General features: G+C 39.0%; 2 protein-coding genes across 2 annotated transcripts in view; one reads left to right on the forward strand and one right to left on the reverse strand.

Annotated features, from left to right (window-relative positions):
- The window catches only part of MPPED2 (metallophosphoesterase domain containing 2), a 397,414-nt gene that overhangs the window by 208,695 nt on the left and 163,036 nt on the right, over positions 1-25,683 (reverse strand). The gene's annotated exons all lie outside the window — the stretch shown is intronic.
- Positions 5,198-13,569, forward strand: FSHB (follicle stimulating hormone subunit beta). Its single transcript, XM_075283600.1, has 2 exons — positions 5,198-5,356; positions 13,321-13,569. Exons 1-2 carry the CDS (start codon positions 5,198-5,200, stop codon positions 13,543-13,545), a joined length of 384 nt encoding a protein of 127 aa, XP_075139701.1. The 3' UTR covers positions 13,546-13,569.

Genomic DNA, 25,683 nt, shown 5'->3' on the forward strand with positions numbered 1-25,683 from the left:
GATAGATAGATAGATAGATAGGAGATAGATAGATAGATAGATAGATAGATAGATAGATAGATAGGAGATAGACAGACAGACAGATAGATAGATAGATAGACAGACAGACAGACAGATAGATAGATAGATAGATAGATAGATAGATAGATAGGAGATAGATAGATAGATAGATAGATAGATAGATTGATAGATAGATAGGAGATAGATAGATAGATAGATAGATAGATAGATAGGAGATAGCTAGATAGATAGATAGATAGATAGGAGATAGATAGATAGGAGATAGATAGATAGATAGATAGGAGATAGCTAGATAGATAGATAGATAGGAGATAGATAGATAGATAGATAGGAGATAGATAGATAGATAGATAGATAGATAGATAGATAGATAGATAGATAGATGAGATAGATAGATAGATAGATAGATAGATAGATAGATAGATAGATAGATAGATAGGAGATAGACAGACAGAGAGATAGATAGATAGATAGATAGATAGATAGATAGATAGATAGATAGACAGACAGACAGACAGACAGACAGACAGACAGATAGATAGATAGATAGATAGATAGGAGATAGATAGATAGATAGATAGATAGATAGGAGATAGATAGATAGATAGATAGATAGATAGAAGATAGATAGATAGATAGATAGATAGATAGATAGATAGATAGGAGATAGATAGATAGATAAATAGATAGATAGATAGAGATAGATAGATAGATAGATAGATAGATAGATAGATAGGAGATAGATAGATAGATAGATAGATAGATAGATAGGAGATAGATAGATAGGAGATAGATAGATAGATAGATAGATAGGAGATAGATAGATAGATAGATAGATAGATAGATAGATAGATAGGAGATAGATAGATAGATAGATAGATAGATAGATAGAAGATAGATAGATAGATAGGAGATAGATAGATAGATAGATAGATAGATAGATAGATAGATAAATAGATAGATAGATAGAGATAGATAGATAGATAGATAGATAGATAGATAGATAGATAGGAGATAGATAGATAGATAGATAGATAGATAGGAGATAGATAGATAGGAGATAGATAGATAGATAGATAGATAGATAGATAGATAGATAGGAGATAGATAGATAGATAGATAGATAGATGGATGGATAGAGAGATAGGTAGATAGGAGATAGATAGATAGATAGATAGATAGACAGACAATTAGATTCCTTAATAATTGATACATTCACTTGATACTTTGTATCGCTATAATTTGTTCTTGAAACCACTTTCCATTTCCTTCTGTACAAGCACAATGCATTCCCCGGACTGACTTATATAGGTACGTCTTGGGCAGACAGTTTGTAATTGCCATAACATATTTTTGGCAACGTCTTCAATGAAACTTCTCATTTCTATAAAATCTTTCCACTTTCAGGTCCTAATTCATGATTTATGAGACTTGCGCCAGATTCTGTGGCTCTTACGCGGTTTATCTATACCTGGCACGTTGCGAGCTTGTTTATTGCTTGTTGTGGCTTTAATGTAAACACTTTATTACTTGTTTTTATTGATTTTTGGCCACTAAAGATAGACCATAATGTTGTGCTGTGACTCACGGTCACCCCCTATCGGACTGGACTGAATATTACAGGGCTTGTCCATGATGTTGAGCTCCTTTACTTCTCTGCCGCCTGTGATGTCACTTCTATTGGTCACATGGCCTTGGATTAGAGATGGCCACACTGGTTTGGATTGATCCAGATTTGACCTAAATCTTACAAAAGTTATGGGTTTGACTTGAACCTAAAACTTCATCCGTGAACCAGACGTGAAATTATTATACTCTGGGTGAAGGCCCGGCGGAGGAGTGGAACATAAAAAAAAAGAGTTATAGTCATCCTCGCAGAGTCTGGAGCTCCTTCAGGGTCCTCTTCTGGCCTCCTTAGTGACATCACATGTTCTGGGGTCACCTCTGAGGTCTGTGATTGGGCCTCAGCCGTCACATGGGATGAGCCTGATACAAGTCCAAGTTGATTCTTATACCCTTCTTATACCTCGAGAGGGTGTGTAAAAAACCCCCCAAAATACTGAACTTTCCAAGGTCCTGCAACAGCATGCTTTGACGTTGCAGTCTTCTTCCCCAGATATCCTCAATGTTTCCGCCCCTGTCCCTGATATCATCTGCCCCAGGTCATTGCTAAGACTTGTGATTGCACATCAGTGGGCGCTCCTACCAAATAATCTTTTGCTAAAAAAAATCCATCCTAATGTTGCATGAAGGCGTGTGGTCATCTCCCTAACCAGAGTCTTGCAGCCCCCTGGTGCATTTGCAAAGCGCCCCCCCCCCTGGCACCACAGCACCCCTGTCGGGAATCGCTGGTCTAGTATAACGCAGAGTTAAAAAGTCGTAAACCTAAAAGTGAACAACTAATCTCAGGCCCATGGCCACATTCTACCGTATGCATGGTCTGCGTGGGCTGCAAATGTCAGTCTAGTTCTCAAGGTTTAAGTGTCTAGCCGAGATCTAATCCCCCGAGCAGCCAAAACTAGATATGTTTTAATTCCTGGTAAATCCTCAAGGTGAGAGTTGCCTATAAAAGAGATTGATTTACGTGTTGCAGCATCCAGGAGCTACACGGGAGCGCACAGGACTGAAGGTAATGGAGCAATTAGATTTTACTTACTGTAGAATGGAACGTCAGCCTAGAATCAATCACTGGGGGGGAGGGGGGTACACATTCATCTTCTATAAGTGTCATGTAATGAGTCTGTTTATCCTCTATTGATCCGTCTATACTCGCCAGACAATAATTCAATGCTAAAGAGTTTGGCCTGCTCAGGAAAAGTTTCAAAGTCTAACAAGAGGTGAAATATCAGGAATGGATCTAGAAAGTGGAAAATAAGACAGAAATAGAGAAAAAAAATGGATGAAAAACCTTCACATGGAAAACGGAATGTTATAGAGCAGGAGGAGATGAGCCGGTGATATATAGGGATTCAGTATAACTTGTGACTTATTGATGCATTTAGGAGTCCAGTGGGCGGTCCTACTCAGTGATTGACAGCAATCTGTGGATGTCACCAAATAGGACCGCCCATTGGACTCCTAAACCTAGAAAGGAATATCCTTTTCTGTACATCAATCTACTCAGTTCTTCCAGTTACATAGTTACATAGTAGATGAGGTTGGATGAAGACATTAGTCCATCGAGTCCAACCTATAACCCTACAGTCCCCTACAGTGTTCTAGAAGTCCTGCTTCCTTTTTGTTCTTGAATCCCCAAATAATGGCTGCTCAAGGGGTATTTTAAGGGATAAAGCACTAAAGAGGACCTTTTACCACCACCAACCTCAATAGACACTGCTCTGCTGATTTCAACACAGTTGTAATTTTTTCTCTAGCCCTCACCGTTCCGGAGCAATCGATGCTGTAAGCTTGAGTACCAAATATACTAATAAGATTCCCCGGTTGGAGGGGGTTGGTCTCAGACTCAATCAGGCAACCCAGGACCGCCCCTCTGACAATAGATAGCATAACATAACCAACTGCTCAGGAATGGCGGGGGCTAGGGAAACAATTACAACTGTGCCAGAATCAAAAGGTGCGATTCCTATTGAAGGATGTGAAAATTGGAGTTGATGGTGTAAAGTCCCTTTTAAATTCTTATGGAGCACCCCAACCCTGTAGATAGATAGGTTACTGTCACCAGAACCAGCATATCACCCCAGCCCTGCAGATAGATAGGTTACTGTCACCAGACCCAGCATATCACCCCAGCCCTGCAGATAGATAGGTTAGTGTCACCAGAACCAGCATATCACCCCAGCCCTGCAGATAGATAGGTTACTGTCACCAGAACCAGCATATCACCCCAGCCCTGCAGATAGATAGGTTACTGTCACCAGAACCAGCATATCACCCCAGCCCTGCAGATAGATAGGTTACTGTCACCAGAACCAGCATATCACCCCAGCCCTGCAGATAGATAGGTTACTGTCACCAGAACCAGCATATCACCCCAGCCCTGCAAATAGATAGGTTACTGTCACCAGAACCAGCATATCACCCCAGCCCTGCAGATAGATAGGTTACTGTCACCAGAACCAGCATATCACCCCAGACCTGCAGATAGATAGGTTACTGTCACCAGAACCAGCATATCACCCCAGCCCTGCAGATAGATAGGTTACTGTCACCAGAACCAGCATATCACCCCAGTCCTGCAGATAGATAGGTTACTGTCACCAGAACCAGCATATCACCCCAGTCCTGCAGATAGATAGGTTACTGTCACCAGAACCAGTATATCACCCCAGCCCTGCAGATAGATAGGTTACTGTCACCAGAACCAGCACATCACCCCAGCCCTGCAGATAGATAGGTTAGTGTCACCAGAACCAGCATATCACCCCAGCCCTGCAGATAGATAGGTTAGTGTCACCAGAACCAGCACATCACCCCAGCCCTGCAGATAGATAGGTTACTGTCACCAGACCCAGTATATCACCCCAGTCCTGCAGATAGATAGGTTACTGTCACCAGAACCAGCACATCACCCCAGCCCTGCAGATAGATAGGTTATACTGTCACCAGAACCAGCATATCACCCCAGCCCTGCAGATAGATAAGTTACTGTCACCAGACCCAGCATATCACCCCAGCCCTGCAGATAGATAGGTTACTGTCACCAGAACCAGCATATCACCCCAGCCCTGCAGATAGATAGGTTACTGTCACCAGAACCAGCATATCACCCCAGTCCTGCAGATAGATAGGTTACTGTCACCAGAACCAGCATATCACCCCAGCCCTGCAGATAGGTTAAGGTCGCGCATCTATCGGCAAATATACAAATACTGCTGAAGTGCAATGGCCTCCAAATAAAACCTAAATTTCTGGCATGCCAATTGCACTAGAACCTCATTTGAACACAGAATAAAAGTGGTTTATTACACCTATAGATTGGGTCCCATCCAGGCCACAGCATCCCCCACCCCCTTCCCCACAATGAGAATACGGTGATGCTTTTGCTATAGGCTGCAGGTCGGCTGTAATGTCTATGTATATATGGATATGGATTTATCACACCCAAGTGAGTTATTTGCACGTTCATCTGGATGTAAATCTGTTCTGTAGCTAAAATGTTTTGGGTTTTCTATTTATTCATTGGGAGGATAAATCTATCTGTCCCAAATTCCAGAAAATGGAGAAGGTATGTCTATACTTGATGGTTCTGTGTTGGAAGATCCTGCCGTGCCCGACCTGTGAACTGTCCAACATCACCATCATGCTGGAGAAGGAGGAATGTGGCACCTGCATCTCTGTAAATGCAACGTGGTGCTCAGGATATTGCAGCACGAAGGTGAGTGTCATGGCTAATAGGCCAATAATGTCCTATCAGTCCCTAGGTACAACAATACTAAATGCAACCCCTGTAATATGTCTGACACTGTCCTCCTCAACCAGCGGATCGTGGGGGTCCAAAACCCAACATCACCTATCCATGACCTAAATCCTGCAAAACCCCTTTGCATTGTTATACATAGTTGCCCGATGTGTCCAAGAAAGCAGCCATGCCTTCTAATCCCCGATAACCCCGTTATTGTACCTACTAATCACATAAAGACGTTTCAGTGGTAAGGTGGCGGCCGAATCTTTCTGTATTCAATGTCATTTCTCCTTGAGTACGAGGGAAGTTGTGGAGGAAATTCAGCGCATTCTTTTTTAAAAATTGATATTATTATAAATGGCCTTTACTTCCCTGGATTTCTTGGTAAATTGCTGGGCATGTGTTCGCTCGGCTGGACTTCCACCATTTACGGTTACTGGGGACTTCTCCTTACAAGCTTTTATACATATAATTGAGCTCATGAGGATTGGGTACAAGGCTAAAAATGAAAGGGAAAACCTTGCCAGAATACAAGTAACTCCGTCACTGCCGCGCTCACTTGTGCTTTGCTCTCCTTGTGCAATGTCTTAAAGGAATATTGTACTTTGAAATGTAACTCTATGGACGTTACATTATATGAACATGGTATATATAGATACACATTTATATGTATACACTGTATCCCTCAGACTATACACATTTATATGTATACACTGTATCCCTCAGACTATACACATTTATATGTATACACTGTATCCCTCAGACTATACACCTTTATATGTATACATTGTATCCCTCAGACTATACACCTTTATATATATACACTGTATCCCTCAGACTATACACATTTATATGTATACACTGTATCCCTCAGACTATACACCTTTATATGTATACATTGTATCCCTCAGACTATACACATTTATATATATATACACTGTATCCCTCAGACTATACACCTTTATATGTATACACTGTATCCCTCAGACTATACACATTTATATATATATACATTGTATCCCTCAGACTATACACATTTATATGTATACATTGTATCCCTCAGACTATACACATTTATATGTATACATTGTATCCCTCAGACTATACACATTTATATGTATACATTGTATCCCTCAGACTATACACATTTATATATATATACACTGTATCCCTCAGACTATACACATTTATATGTATACACTGTATCCCTCAGACTATACACATTTATATGTATACACTGTATCCCTCAGACTATACACATTTATATATATATACATTGTATCCCTCAGACTATACACATTTATATGTATACACTGTATCCCTCAGACTATACACATTTATATGTATACACTGTATCCCTCAGACTATACACATTTATATGTATACATTGTATCCCTCAGACTATACACATTTATATGTATACATTGTATCCCTCAGACTATACACATTTATATGTATACACTGTATCCCTCAGACTATACACATTTATATGTATACACTGTATCCCTCAGACTATACACATTTATATGTATACATTGTATCCCTCAGACTATACACATTTATATGTATACATTGTATCCCTCAGACTATACACATTTATATGTATACACTGTATCCCTCAGACTATACACATTTATATGTATACACTGTATCCCTCAGACTATACACCTTTATATGTATACACTGTATCCCTCAGACTATACACCTTTATATATATACACTGTATCCCTCAGACTATACACATTTATATATATACACTGTATCCCTCAGACTATACACCTTTATATGTATACACTGTATCCCTCAGACTATATACATTTATATGTATACACTGTATCCCTCAGACTATACACATTTATATGTATACATTGTATCCCTCAGACTATACACATTTATATGTATACACTGTATCCCTCAGACTATACACATTTATATGTATACACTGTATCCCTCAGACTATACACATTTATATGTATACATTGTATCCCTCAGACTATACACATTTATATGTATACACTGTATCCCTCAGACTATACACATTTATATGTATACACTGTATCCCTCAGACTATACACATTTATATGTATACACTGTATCCCTCAGACTATACACATTTATATATATATACATTGTATCCCTCAGACTATACACATTTATATGTATACACTGTATCCCTCAGACTATACACATTTATATGTATACATTGTATCCCTCAGACTATACACATTTATATGTATACATTGTATCCCTCAGACTATACACATTTACATGTATACACTGTATCCCTCAGACTATACACATTTATATGTATACACTGTATCCCTCAGACTATACACATTTATATGTATACACTGTATCCCTCAGACTATACACATTTATATATATACATTGTATACCTCAGACTATACACATTTATATGTATACATTGTATCCCTCAGACTATACACATTTATATGTATACACTGTATCCCTCAGACTATACACATTTATATGTATACACTGTATCCCTCAGACTATACACATTTATATATATACATTGTATCCCTCAGACTATACACATTTATATATATATATACACTGTATCCCTCAGACTATACACATTTATATGTATACATTGTATCCCTCAGACTATACACATTTATATGTATACACTGTATCCCTCAGACTATACACATTTATATATATATACACTGTATCCCTCAGACTATACACATTTACATGTATACACTGTATCCCTCAGACTATACACATTTATATATATACATTGTATCCCTCAGACTATACACATTTATATGTATACATTGTATCCCTCAGACTATACACATTTATATGTATACATTGTATCCCTCAGACTATACACATTTATATGTATACATTGTATCCCTCAGACTATACACATTTATATGTATACATTGTATCCCTCAGACTATACACATTTATATATATACATTGTATCCCTCAGACTATACACATTTATATATATACATTGTATCCCTCAGACTATACACATTTATATATATACATTGTATCCCTCAGACTATACACATTTATATATATACATTGTATCCCTCAGACTATACACATTTATATGTATACACTGTATCCCTCAGACTATACACATTTATATATATACATTGTATCCCTCAGACTATACACATTTATATGTATACATTGTATCCCTCAGACTATACACATTTATATGTATACATTGTATCCCTCAGACTATACACATTTATATGTATACACTGTATCCCTCAGACTATACACATTTATATGTATACATTGTATCCCTCAGACTATACACATTTATATGTATACATTATATCCCTCAGACTATAAACATTTATATGTATACACTGTATCCCTCAGACTATACACATTTATATGTATACACTGTATCCCTCAGACTATACACCTTTATATGTATACACTGTATCCCTCAGACTATACACCTTTATATATATACACTGTATCCCTCAGACTATACACATTTATATATATACACTGTATCCCTCAGACTATACACCTTTATATGTATACACTGTATCCCTCAGACTATATACATTTATATGTATACACTGTATCCCTCAGACTATACACATTTATATATATACACTGTATCCCTCAGACTATACACATTTATATGTATACATTGTATCCCTCAGACTATACACATTTATATATATACACTGTATCCCTCAGACTATACACATTTATATGTATACATTGTATCCCTCAGACTATACACATTTATATGTATACACTGTATCCCTCAGACTATACACATTTATATGTATACATTGTATCCCTCAGACTATACACATTTATATGTATACACTGTATCCCTCAGACTATACACATTTATATATATATATACATTGTATCCCTCAGACTATACACATTTATATGTATACACTGTATCCCTCAGACTATACACATTTATATATATACATTGTATCCCTCAGACTATACACATTTATATGTATACATTGTATCCCTCAGACTATACACATTTACATGTATACACTGTATCCCTCAGACTATACACATTTATATGTATACACTGTATCCCTCAGACTATACACATTTATATGTATACACTGTATCCCTCAGACTATACACATTTATATGTATACACTGTATCCCTCAGACTATACACATTTATATATATACATTGTATACCTCAGACTATACACATTTATATGTATACACTGTATCCCTCAGACTATACACATTTATATATATACATTGTATCCCTCAGACTATACACATTTATATATATATACATTGTATCCCTCAGACTATACACATTTATATGTATACATTGTATCCCTCAGACTATACACATTTATATGTATACACTGTATCCCTCAGACTATACACATTTATATATATACATTGTATACCTCAGACTATACACATTTATATGTATACACTGTATCCCTCAGACTATACACATTTATATATATACACTGTATCCCTCAGACTATACACATTTATATGTATACACTGTATCCCTCAGACTATACACATTTATATATATACATTGTATCCCTCAGACTATACACATTTATATGTATACATTGTATCCCTCAGACTATACACATTTACATGTATACACTGTATCCCTCAGACTATACACATTTATATATATACATTGTATACCTCAGACTATACACATTTTTATATATACATTGTATCCCTCAGACTATACACATTTATATGTATACACTGTATCCCTCAGACTATACACATTTATATATATACATTGTATCCCTCAGACTATACACATTTATATGTATACACTGTATCCCTCAGACTATACACATTTATATGTATACACTGTATCCCTCAGACTATACACATTTATATATATACATTGTATCCCTCAGACTATACACATTTATATGTATACACTGTATCCCTCAGACTATACACATTTATATATATACATTGTATCCCTCAGACTATACACATTTATATGTATACATTGTATCCCTCAGACTATACACATTTACATGTATACACTGTATCCCTCAGACTATACACATTTATATGTATACACTGTATCCCTCAGACTATACACATTTATATGTATACACTGTATCCCTCAGACTATACACATTTATATGTATACACTGTATCCCTCAGACTATACACATTTATATATATACATTGTATCCCTCAGACTATACACATTTATATGTATACACTGTATCCCTCAGACTATACACATTTATATGTATACACTGTATCCCTCAGACTATACACATTTATATGTATACACTGTATCCCTCAGACTATACACATTTATATATATACATTGTATCCCTCAGACTATACACATTTATATGTATACACTGTATCCCTCAGACTATACACCTTTATATATATACACTGTATCCCTCAGACTATACACATTTATATATATACATTGTATCCCTCAGACTATACACATTTATATATATATATACACTGTATCCCTCAGACTATACACATTTATATATATACACTGTATCCCTCAGACTATACACATTTATATGTATACACTGTATCCCTCAGACTATACACATTTATATGTATACACTGTATCCCTCAGACTATACACATTTATATATATATACACTGTATCCCTCAGACTATACACATTTACATGTATACACTGTATCCCTCAGACTATACACATTTATATGTATACACTGTATCCCTCAGACTATACACATTTATATATATACATTGTATCCCTCAGACTATACACATTTATATGTATACATTGTATCCCTCAGACTATACACATTTATATGTATACATTGTATCCCTCAGACTATACACATTTATATATATACACTGTATCCCTCAGACTATACACATTTATATATATACATTGTATCCCTCAGACTATACACATTTATATGTATACACTGTATCCCTCAGACTATACACATTTATATGTATACACTGTATCCCTCAGACTATACACATTTATATATATACATTGTATCCCTCAGACTATACACATTTATATGTATACACTGTATCCCTCAGACTATACACATTTATATGTATACATTGTATCCCTCAGACTATACACATTTATATATATACACTGTATCCCTCAGACTATACACATTTATATGTATACACTGTATCCCTCAGACTATACACATTTATATGTATACACTGTGTCCCTCAGACTATACACATTTATATGTATACACTGTATCCCTCAGACTATACACATTTATATATATATACACTGTATCCCTCAGACTATACACATTTATATATATATACATTATATCCCTCAGACTATAAACATTTATATGTATACACTGTATCCCTCAGACTATACACATTTATATGTATACACTGTATCCCTCAGACTATACACATTTATATGTATACACTGTATCCCTCAGACTATACACATTTATATATATATACACTGTATCCCTCAGACTATACACATTTATATATATACATTATATCCCTCAGACTATAAACATTTATATGTATACACTGTATCCCTCAGACTATACACATTTATATGTATACACTGTATCCCTCAGACTATACACATTTATATGTATATACTGTATCCCTCAGACTATACACATTTATATGTATACACTGTATCCCTCAGACTATACACCTTTATATATATACACTGTATCCCTCAGACTATACACATTTATATGTATACACTGTATCCCTCAGACTATACACATTTATATGTATACACTGTATCCCTCAGACTATACACATTTATATGTATACACTGTATCCCTCAGACTATACACATTTATATGTATACACTGTATCCCTCAGACTATACACCTTTATATATATACACTGTATCCCTCAGACTATACACATTTATATGTATACACTGTATCCCTCAGACTATACACATTTATATGTATACACTGTATCCCTCAGACTATACACATTTATATATATATACACTGTATCCCTCAGACTATACACATTTATATATATATACACTGTATCCCTCAGACTATACACATTTATATGTATACATTGTATCCCTCAGACTATACACATTTATATGTATACATTGTATCCCTCAGACTATACACATTTATATGTATACACTGTATCCCTCAGACTATACACATTTATATGTATACACTGTATCCCTCAGACTATACACATTTATATATATATACACTGTATCCCTCAGACTATACACATTTATATGTATACATTGTATCCCTCAGACTATACACATTTATATGTATACATTGTATCCCTCAGACTATACACATTTATATGTATACACTGTATCCCTCAGACTATACACATTTATATATATACACTGTGTCCCTCAGACTGTACACATTTATATGTATATACTGTATCCCTCAGACTATACACATTTATATGTATACACTGTATCCCTCAGACTATACACATTTATATGTATACACTGTATCCCTCAGACTATACACATTTATATGTATACATTGTATCCCTCAGACTATACACATTTATATGTATACACTGTATCCCTCAGACTATACACATTTATATGTATACATTGTATCCCTCAGACTATACACATTTATATATATACATTGTATCCCTCAGACTATACACATTTATATATATACATTGTATCCCTCAGACTATACACATTTATATGTATACATTGTATCCCTCAGACTATACACATTTATATGTATACACTGTATCCCTCAGACTATACACATTTATATGTATACATTGTATCCCTCAGACTATACACATTTATATGTATACATTGTATCCCTTTGTCCTCTACCACAGTCTTGCGCATTTGCCAAATTTCATCCCATTTGATACATATTTAGTTCTCTGTTACATCTTGTGTTGTTATCGCAGTTACCTATGAAGACAGCTGGTTGTGTATAACATCCAATGTGTTCTTATTTCAGGATCCCAATTTAATGTATCCTCACAAGTCTGAGAAACAAGGGGTCTGCACGTACACCGAGATCGCTTACGAAACCGTGAAAATCCCCGGCTGTGCCGAGAATGTAAATCCTTTCTACACGTATCCGGTGGCCGCGGACTGTCATTGCGGGCGTTGTGATTCCGAGACTACTGACTGTACAGTGAGGGGCTTAGGACCCACTTACTGTTCCCTCAGCCAGGAATGAAGCGTGTCCATTCTACGGTCAATAAGCAAGTGCAAAATATTGTATCTCAAAGGGCAATTCTACCTAAAAGCCAAAAAATCACCATCACATAGAAGCCATTGAGTCTTCGTATATCAGGTCGTAGGGTGACATTGGTGGGAGTCCAAATCAGGACAGGTCCTATCCCTATCTGTTTGGCAGCCCATGCCCATTGACCTCAATGAATGGGGCCACACCCAGGGGGCACACGGGTGTCAACCATATGGCGTTCAATCACAGCCCAGTGACAAGCGCCCAGTCATAGACACATGGCAAACATTGGGGCGTCGGTGACTACTCGTATACACCTAATGGCTGCCAGGGGAATAAGCTAAGAAGTAACTCAACCAACTCTCACCACTCCGACCTGAAAGACACATATTAACAAGACGTTTTAGATGGAATTGCACTTTGATAGATTGCAGTATACAAATGTATATCTCTATGTAACGTAACTTCCCGCATCGCCATAAAGCAACATAATAGCAGAATAGAAAGTGCTCTTTGTTTTTAGCATAAATTACTGTCTTGTCTGTGCGTGATAAAGAGATGAATGTGTTGTCTGTATCCACGAGCTGCGCTTACAATTACATGAAGTCTGGATTTCTGATGCAAATGAACTGTTTGGTTGGTGCAGGGTCGGACTGACCCACCAGAGGAACCCCCAGGCTCTAAGACAGTCAAGGCTCAACAAAGGATTCCCAAAATTAAAGGGTACTATAGTCTATTACCTTGGGTTGTTGAAGGGACCCATATAATAATAGGAAGCCTGAGTCTGACACTGTGTTATGGCACCCATAGTCACACCTGCCATAGTGTTTGTTGTTGTTGTTACCACCCAAAGTTTAATAGGTCCCAATGTCCAACCTCCATAGGTGAAGGATGGAGTGCACCAAACAGTTCATTTGCTTACGGATTGAAAGCTGATGTACGTTCAATAATTCAATTTAGAATAGATGGTGGTGCTGGTGATAGACTCCCTTTAACTTTGGTGGTGCTTCAGGGGTGTATTGTAGCTCCTTGACATCCCCAAAGTCTTACATTATGGATGAAATGGTGGACACCAAAGTGCCTTGTTTTCTACTGCAAAATCACTTGTCAGATGTAGAGTTTGAGTTCAGCAAAAATTTCCAGATTATTTTACTTGCAATGTTTCTGTTCAGTCGCAAAATGTGACGCTACAAAACCTCTGAGATCTCAAATACATGCAATAAACGTGTCTTACTGTATCGTGCACACTGCGGGTGGTCTTGTTTTTAGCACGGACAATAAATGCACCGTTTCCATTTTCTGACATCACGAACAAGACCCCTTCCCCATGTGGCCACCAATGATTATACTGTCTGATCACGTGATCATTGGCGACCCTAGACCGGCATGGTTACGGCTTCTGCATCCTAATACGGGTGTAGTGTCAGCTTTTGGAGCTTTCACCTGTTTCTCTGTCATCACACACCAACTTCTTTAATTTTCCATTGATATAACCCTATGAAGTCTTGTTTTTTGTGGGACACGCTGTCGTCTTCAATGGCACCATGCTTAAATACAATATGATGCCTCATTAATGTGACAACAATGTAACATATAATTCTGACTTCAAGTACTAGGAGGTGGAATAAACGTAACCTACACAACCTAAGCACCAGTGACTGTGATAGATCTGGTGTACTTGTAGACTGTTCAGTTATTAGTAAATCTGAGCATTTGTCATTTGATGACTTTTCAGTCCGTTACTTCCGCTATAATGGGTTTTACAGAAGAAACGTGAACTTAGTCTTATAGTCTAGTACATAAGTCAAAAGTTCATCTAGAATAATTCTAGACTAAACAAAGACGGATCTTCTCCAAACTTTCATTAACCCCTGCACAGCCATGACTCAGCACATCTCTATTTGGCCACTAGAGGGCAGTACTTTACTGGGAATGTGTTTATTACTATAGTCTTAAGACATCACCGTGTATAAACATCTTCAGTATGGTCTCCTGAACATCCTCGTGGCATCTGGTGGCCCCCGACTTCTTCTCCCGGCTGATATCCCGCACCACATGGTCACAGGTTTCAGCGGTCACATGGGGCGCACCGACATCATGATGCTGGATCAAAGCATGGGGTGCGTGACGTTAGATGGGCCACCACTTAAGAAAAGAACTGGGGGACTGACGTTCAGGAATATTCTTGTGAGGTTCACGCATCTCTAATACAATGCATGATAGAATATAATGCAAGTACATGATGTAACAATATAACAAGGAACCCAGACTACACTCTAGGGCTATGTTCACATCAGCATCGGTGTCAGTCTGTCTGAAATCACAAACAAAAAAGTCCTAATCAGAGAGCAAACAACCAATATCCAATGGACCCCATTATAGTCAGGTGGGTTGGAGTTAAAGAGGGTTTTGCCATTTACCTCTTTGGAGCAATGATAACGCCCTCATTGCACCACAGAGCTCATTTACGATATCTCAGTAATGGAGGCAGCGATTCACAAGGGAAAACAAACACAACAGGGGATCCATTATGTAATTTCTCCTCGAGCTTCCTGTGAATTACCCCGGCCTCCAGCTCACCAACACCCATCAATGGACAAAACCATGCCTAACAATTATGCACCACAAACACCCCAAACTCAGCCCTCTTAGTGGCAAACCACTCAATGTTATCAACTATCTGCCCCCCAATACTGATATGATGCAGCACCCTGGTATCACAGCACACAATCCTACATCATCCATACTGGCCAGCTATCCCATAATGTCCAGTGCCCCTCTTGTGTTCCCTGCAAAGTAACATTGCCCCCCATGCTCTTTGCAAACTGAGTGCCCCCTTATGCTCCCTACAAAGCAACAGTGCCCCCTTGTTCTCCATACAAAGTAACAATGCCCCCCTTGTGCTCTCTGAAGGGTAATAATGCCCCTCCAGTGCCCAATGCATAGTTAATAGGGCTGTCCTTATGTCCGCCAGATAAGAATACTGCCCCTTTGTGCCCTTCTCATAGACAATAATGCCCCCTTATGTAGGCAATGTGCCCCAACCCAACAGCTGACAGCGCCCTCCATGGCTCATAGTGCCTCATTGTCCAAGCCCTTTAGGCACAGGACCAATATCTATACTAATGAAGTCTATCAATAACATCTTCGTACACAGAACCAAGGCTGGTGATGGTACGACTTGCGTGTTGTCCAGGATGGGGCAGGAGTGGACATTTATGTATATGCAAATACCCCTTTAAAAGCTTATTCCAGTGTCAGCAATGTCCATATAGATTAGAAAGTTGATCGATATGGGTTCCACTGCATCCACTGAGCAGTCCCTGAACTGCAAACTGTGGGGTTATAAAGAAGAACAGACTCTCAGTATAATGTCCCTGTCTGCTGACCGGGTGTCAGGATCCATCTGGGTAGTCAAGCAGCGTCCAAGTGTAAAATAATTATAGCTTAGTTCTGAAAGTTTATTTATGTCCATGTACAAGTAATAATACAGGATAGAGAGATAGATAGATAGGAGATAGATAGATAGATAGATAGATAGATAGATAGATAGATAGGAGATAGATAGATAGATAGATAGATAGGAGATAGATAGATAGATAGGAGATAGATAGATAGATAGATAGATAGATAGATAGATAGATAGATAGATAGATAGATAGATAGATAGGAGATAGATAGATAGGAGATAGATAGATAGATAGATAGATAGATAGATAGGAGATAGATAGATAGATAGATAGATAGGAGATACATAGATAGATAGATAGATAGATAGATAGATAGATAGATTGATAGATAGATGATAGATAGATAGATAGATAGATAGATAGATAGATAGATAGGAGATAGATAGATAGATAGATAGATAGATAGATAGATAGATAGATAGGAGATAGAATAGATAGATAGATAGATAGATAGATAGATAGATAGGAGATAGATAGATAGATAGATAGATAGGAGATAGAATAGATAGATAGATAGATAGATAGATAGATAGATAGGAGATAGATAGATAGATAGATAGATAGATAGGAGATAGAATAGATAGATAGATAGATAGAATAGATAGATAGATAGATAGATAGATAGATAGATAGATAGGAGATAGAATAGATAGATAGATAGATAGATAGATAGATAGATAGATAGATAGATAGATAGATAGATAGAAGATAGATAGATAGATAGATAGATAGATAGAAGATAGATAGATAGATAGATAGATAGATAGATAGATAGATAGAAGATAGATAGATAGATAGATAGATAGATAGATAGATAGATAGATAGATAGGAGATAGAATAGATAGATAGATAGATAGATAGATAGATAGATAGATAGATAGATAGATAGATAGAAGATAGATAGATCTAATAACACTGATAATATCTCTTCTTCGTTCCCTTCCCACCATCGCTGTTGTAAGTAAATCCTGCACAAAGTAATGAAGAAATCTAATATGTTTTCCATAGAAATCTCTCCAAGGCTGCAGACACCCGACATGTCCAAGGCTTGAAATCCCAGATCGTCTTTCTCCCAGATCCAGCAGGTATATTTGTGATGTCATTCTCTTCAAGGTGACAATATTTGCTTTGCTTACAAGAGCCCCTGGCAATCCCCGGCCTCCATCTGCTGCTCTTTGCATTCTTTTTTTGTCTTATTTTGCAACTGTTTCGCAGCACTAGAAACCGTATTTAAGCTCCAGCACCGCAGGGAAGACTTATAATACTGTCTAAAAGATGCAGACCATGTAGACAGGGCAAAGGTAGTTACAATGTGTCCGATTTATCACAGAGGCTGGTTCTAAATGATAAATCTGGTGCACAGTTGCACTCTTCAGTCTAATGTTAGCTTGTGCTAGAAAAGTGCCAACAACTCCTGAGCCGCACACCAAGTCGAAGTATCTAAAAAGTTTCTTCGGCAGACCTTGCACCAAAATAGTGGAGCATTTTGCTAAGCTAGAGAGAAGAGAACCATTCCATGAGAGTCTTGCACCATATTAACAGAGGTAAGAACCTGCACAGAGATGTGGTCTCCAAACATCGCTGCACCATCAGCAAACATGGAAGAGAAAAGTCGTGAAACTCCAGTCCTATAAATGGTTAGGAGTAGTTTGGTGTCAAGCAGAAGCTGAACGCAGTGATATTTTTATTGTTGCTTTTGGACCTACGCTCATGATCATTGGGTCAACTTCTTAAAGGGAATCTATCACCAGAACCCAACATGTCAACCCAGTTCCGCATATTAATAGGTTGCACCTGAATCAAACTATGTTTTTCCCTTGCGAATCAGTGCTTTCATTGCCAAGATAGTGGTATTCTTGTGTAAGTTAGATAGTAGTTGTGATATGCTGGTAACCTATCTATCTGCAGGGCTGGGGTGATATACTGGATCTGGTGACACTAACCTATCTATCTGCAGGGCTGGGGTGATATACTGGTTCTGGTGACAGTAACCTATCTATCTGCAGGGCTGGGGTGATATACTGGTTCTGGTGACAGTAACCTATCTATCTGCAGGGCTGGGGTGATATGCTGGTTCTGGTGACAGTAACCTATCTATCTGCAGGGCTGGGGTGATATGCTGGTTCTGGTGACAGTAACCTATCTATCTGCAGGGCTGGGGTGATATGCTGGGTCTGGTGACAGTAACCTATCTATCTGCAGGGCTGGGGTGATATGCTGGTTCTGGTGACAGTAACCTATCTATCTGCAGGGCTGGGGTGATATGCTGGTTCTGGTGACACTAACCTATCTATCTGCAGGACTGGGGTGATATGCTGGTTCTGGTGACAGTAACCTATCTATCTGCAGGGCTGGGGTGATATGCTGGTTCTGGTGACAGTAACCTATCTATCTGCAGGGCTGGGGTGATATGCTGGTTCTGGTGACAGTAACCTATCTATCTGCAGGGCTGGGGGGATATACTGGGTCTGGTGACAGTAACCTATCTGCAGGGCTGGGGTGATATGCTGGTTCTGGTGACAGTAACCTATCTATCGGCAGGGCTGGAGTGATATACTGGTTCTGGTGACAGTAACCTATCTATCTGCAGGGCTGGGGTGATATGCTGGTTCTGGTGACAGTAACCTATCTATCTGCAGGGCTGGGGTGATATGCTGGTTCTGGTGACAGTAACCTATCTATCTGCAGGGCTGGGGATATACTGGGTCTGGTGACAGTAACCTATCTATCTGCAGGGCTGGGGTGATATGCTGGTTCTGGTGACAGTAACCTATCTATCGGCAGGGCTGGAGTGATATACTGGTTCTGGTGACAGTAACCTATCTATCTGCAGGGCTGGGGTGATATGCTGGTTCTGGTGACAGTAACCTATCTATCTGCGGGGCTGGGGGGATATACTGGGTCTGGTAACAGTAACCTATCTATCTGCAGGGCTGGAGTGATATACTGGTTCTGGTGACAGTAACCTATCTATCTGCAGGGCTGGGGTGATATGCTGGGTCTGGTGACAGTAACCTATCTATCTGCAGGGCTGGGGTGATATGCTGGGTCTGGTGACAGTAACCTATCTATCTGCAGGGCTGGGGTGATATGCTGGGTCTGGTGACAGTAACCTATCTATCTGCAGGACCGGGTGATTATTGATATCCTGGGTTCTGATGATAGACTCCCTTTAGCAATGCTATTCCCTTTTCTACATCTCGGCTGATAAGTGTCTTATATTAGACTATGAAGGGCTCTTTCTTCCTCTTGGGCAGGTGACATCTTTTGGGGTCCAGGTTTCCCACTCTGAGTTGACTTTGTGGCATTCCAATGTAGAATGTTTTTTGAGAGTTTTCAATCTTCTTAACATTGACTTCATACGGAGGATTGATCATCTGAGAAAGGATTTTCTTCACAAAAATGTTGGGTTCCTCTCCCGAGGCTTCAGGTCCTCCATACTTTAGAAGAACATCATGGACTTTAGGAGTCTTTAAGTAATCTCTTCTCCCCCAGGTATTCCTTATTGGGTACGACGCACACAAGGTCCTCACTCCCGTCTTCTGAATCCCATATTGGGCCATACTTCTTGGCATAAGTACATGTAAGTCATTTAACTGCAATGTGTAGCTTGCACAAAGCCTCCGCTGGGGACTTCTATCAGTCTTTAGATGCTTTGGGTTGGAATGAGCGGGATAGGCATTTGATAATGGTGGGTGAATCCTTTTTTTGAGGAAAGCCGTCATGGGTGTAGCACAAGGTACGGCCGGTGGTTCCCATTCTTTTTGAAGTCTTTCAAGTGCGTTTTTCTGTGCCTCGTGATAACTCCATGTGTCTCTTATAGGCATGGCCTAACGTTGAAGGGACCTAGAACATAAGAAAATTCATCTGAGGACTAAAGTTTTTAGGTTTGATAAGCTTCACTAGTTATCACCAGTATTCATTAGTCTATAAGTGCCTTGAAAAGGTTGTCCAACCACCCAAAATTTGAGAACTGTGTAGAATGGAATACAAAGATCTCACCTTACCCTGCACCACTTCTCAGTCCTTCACCACTCTGGCCTCCATAGTTGACGTCCTGACATGGATGTGTGACCACTGCAGTCCATTACTGGCTATAATAGTGACCTGTCGACACCAGATAAGACACCACCCATTGGTTGCAGCAGGTCAAGTGTCAGGACATCATCACTGGAGGCCAAGAAACGGAGACAGGTGGTAGACAGCAAAAGAGCAGATCCTGAGCATCGGGGGATACATTTGGTAAGTATTACTTCTTATATCAGCTGACCTATGGGGGTCCACGTTGTTGGACACCCAGTGGTCAGACATTACATAGTAACATAGTAGAAGAGGTTGGAAGAAGACATAGGTCCACCCTGTCCAAGCTATCAATGACAACGTTGATCCACCAGAACACAAAAAGTCCATGAGGTTGATGTGAATTGCCCCATGTTGGGGGGAATAATTCCTTGCTTCGATCCTTGCCACCCCATGAATACAATGAGGAGCAGATTTAGAACAGAATTTGGTGCTGATATTGAGGCAGAATCCCTACACTTTTATGTGCTGCAAATTTGGACAACAATAGGACATGCTTCGTCATTTGTGGTCCTTCGAAATGGCCCGGACACCCGGCCACGTAAATGCAGCCATGTGTATGAGCCCATAGAACTGCACAGGTCCGTACTATGATCTGCAATGGTGGTTGTGTGTAGGAGGCCTAAGGGTGGAAGAGATCCATGGACCTATTGTCCCATTATTTCCCACATAACCCCATAAAAACCCTATAGGACCAGTTGCAATTTGTTACATAGTTCCAGCTTTCGTGTTTGTTTCTTGTCAGACATTTTCTTATCGCCGCTTCATCGCAGGTAAAAGCCAAACAAAACCAGAGAAAGGAATCTTGGGCCAACTCCCTGATGTCTTCCAGTAAGTTCTTGATGGATTCTTTATTTGCTTGATCAACACCGATCTTTGAAGTATTCTGACGTGTTGACAAAATAATCCATTGACTTTAGATCCGAGTCCTCCCATGCCGAGTCTACGGGCCCGGCGCCAGCTCTTTCTTATTAACCTAATTCGTTAAACCGCAAAACATTCCAGTACACGAAAACCTTTCATGACAGGAAGACGAAGGGATCTGACAGAACCCCCGGCAACAACCCCACGAGCAAATACTAATGGACTACGGATTAATCACTGGACGACATGACAAGGAATTGTGTTGGCTTGTTTGTAGAGAGCCCGAGGAGAGCAGCCTATAATCCCACTGTGCGCCCCGAATACAAGATATTTACAATACATGGAGCAAGTGCAAACAGCATGGATAGGGGCTGCCCATACATGACCCTAAGGCTAGAGGTGGGTGCATTGTCCTTTATATAGTGGGTACATACAATGAGCCAGTCGCACCCCTTTATCATGGCACACAACAAGCCCACTCTTTTGGGACTTGTGGAGGTCGCCCATTGCTTCCTTGATGTTACAGAAGACATGGCAGGTATGATTTATAGTACTGGCATTATGAAGCAGAGAAAACCCACCCAATCAAATACACACAGTGATGTCACAGTACAGGATAATACACACAGTGATGTCACAGTACAGAGATAATACACACAGTGATGTCACAGTACAGAGATAATACACACAGTGATGTCACAGTACAGGATAATACACACAGTGATGTCACAGTACAGGATAATACACACAGTGATGTCACAGTACAGGGATAATACACACAGTGATGTCACAGTACAGGATAATACACACAGTGATGTCACAGTACAGGATAATACACACAGTGATGTCACAGTACAGGATAATACACACAGTGATGTCACAGTACAGAGATAATACACACAGTGATGTCACAGTACAGGATAATACACACAGTGATGTCACAGTACAGAGATAATACACACAGTGATGTCACAGTACAGAGATAATACACACAGTGATGTCACAGTACAGGATAATACACAAAGTGATGTCACAGTACAGAGATAATACACACAGTGATGTCACAGTACAGAGATAATACACACAGTGATGTCACAGTACAGGATAATACACACAGTGATGTCACAGTACAGGGATAATACACACAGTGATGTCACAGTACAGGATAATACACACAGTGATGTCACAGTACAGAGATAATACACACAGTGATGTCACAGTACAGGATAATACACACAGTGATGTCACAGTACAGGATAATACACACAGTGATGTCACAGTACAGAGATAATATACACAGTGATGTCACAGTTCAGGGATAATATACACAGTGATGTCACAGTACAGGATAATACACACAGTGATGTCACAGTACAGAGATAATACACACAGTGATGTCACAGTACAGAGATAATACACACAGTGATGTCACAGTACGGAGATAATACACACAGTGATGTCACAGTACAGGATAATACACACAGTGATGTCACAGTTCAGGATAATACACACAGTGATGTCACAGTATGGAGATAATACACAGTGATGTCACAGTACGGAGATAATACACACAGTGATGTCACAGTACAGAGATAATACACACAGTGATGTCACAGTACAGGATAATACACACAGTGATGTCACAGAACAGGGATAATACACACAGTGATGTCAAAGAACAGGGATAATACACACAGTGATGTCACAGTACAGAGATAATACACACAGTGATGTCACATTACAGGATAATACACACAGTGATGTCACAGTACAGAGATAATACACACATTGATGTCACAGTACAGGGATAATACACACAGTGATGTCACAGTACAGAGATAATACACACAGTGATGTCACATTACAGGATAATACACACAGTGATGTCACATTACAGAGATAATACACACAGTGATGTCACAGTACGGAGAAAATACACACAGTGATGTCACAGTACAGGATAATACACACAGTGATGTCACATTACAGAGATAATACACACAGTGATGTCACAGTACAGAGATAATACACACAGTGATGTCACAGTACAGGATAATACACACAGTGATGTCACAGTACAGAGATAATACACACAGTGATGTCACAGTACAGGATAATACACACAGTGATGTCACAGTACAGGATAATACACACAGTGATGACACAGTACAGAGATAATACACACAGTGATGTCACAGAACAGAGATAATACACACAGTGATGTCACAGTACAGGGATAATACACACAGTGATGTCACAGTACAGAGATAATACACAGTGATGTCACAGTACAGGATAATAGACACAGTGATGTCACAGTACAGAGATAATACACACAGTGATGTCACAGTACAGAGATAATACACACAGTGATGTCACAGTACAGAGATAATACACACAGTGATGTCACAGTACAGGGATAATACACACAGTGATGTCACAGTACAGAGATAATACACACAGTGATGTCACAGTACAGAGATAATACACACAGTGATGTCACAGTACAGAGATAATACACACAGTGATGTCACAGTACAGAGATAATACACACAGTGATGTCACAGTACAGAGATAATACACACAGTGATGTCACAGTACAGCGATAATACACACAGTGATGTCACAGTACAGAGATAATACACACAGTGATGTCACAGTACAGGATAATACACACAGTGATGTCACAGTACAGGATAATACACACAGTGATGACACAGTACAGAGATAATACACACAGTGATGTCACAGAACAGAGATAATACACACAGTGATGTCACAGTACAGGGATAATACACACAGTGATGTCACAGTACAGAGATAATACACAGTGATGTCACAGTACAGGATAATACACACAGTGATGTCACAGTACAGAGATAATACACACAGTGATGTCACAGTACAGAGATAATACACACAGTGATGTCACAGTACAGAGATAATACACACAGTGATGTCACAGTACAGGGATAATACACACAGTGATTTCACAGTACAGAGATAATACACACAGTGATGTCACAGTACAGAGATAATACACACAGTGATGTCACAGTACAGAGATAATACACACAGTGATGTCACAGTACAGAGATAATACACACAGTGATGTCACAGTACAGAGATAATACACACAGTGATGTCACAGTACAGCGATAATACACACAGTGATGTCACAGTACAGAGATAATACACACAGTGATGTCACAGTACAGAGATAATACACACAGTGATGTCACAGTACGGAGATAATACACACAGTGATGTCACAGTACAGAGATAATACACACAGTGATGTCACAGTACAGAGATAATACACACAGTGATGTCACAGTACGGAGATAATACACACAGTGATGTCACAGTACGGAGATAATACACACAGTGATGTCACAGTACAGAGATAATACACACAGTGATGTCACAGTACAGGATAATACACACAGTGATGTCACAGTACAGAGATAATACACACAGTGATGTCACAGTACAGAGATAATACACACAGTGATGTCACAGTACAGAGATAATACACACAGTGATGTCACAGTACAGAGATAATACACACAGTGATGTCACAGTACAGAGATAATACACACAGTGATGTCACAGTACAGGATAATACACACAGTGATGTCACAGTACAGGATAATACACACAGTGATGTCACAGTACAGAGATAATACACACAGTGATGTCACAGTACAGGAT

The sequence above is a fragment of the Leptodactylus fuscus genome, chromosome 7, assembly GCF_031893055.1.
Source record: "Leptodactylus fuscus isolate aLepFus1 chromosome 7, aLepFus1.hap2, whole genome shotgun sequence".
NCBI lineage: Eukaryota > Metazoa > Chordata > Amphibia > Anura > Leptodactylidae > Leptodactylus > Leptodactylus fuscus.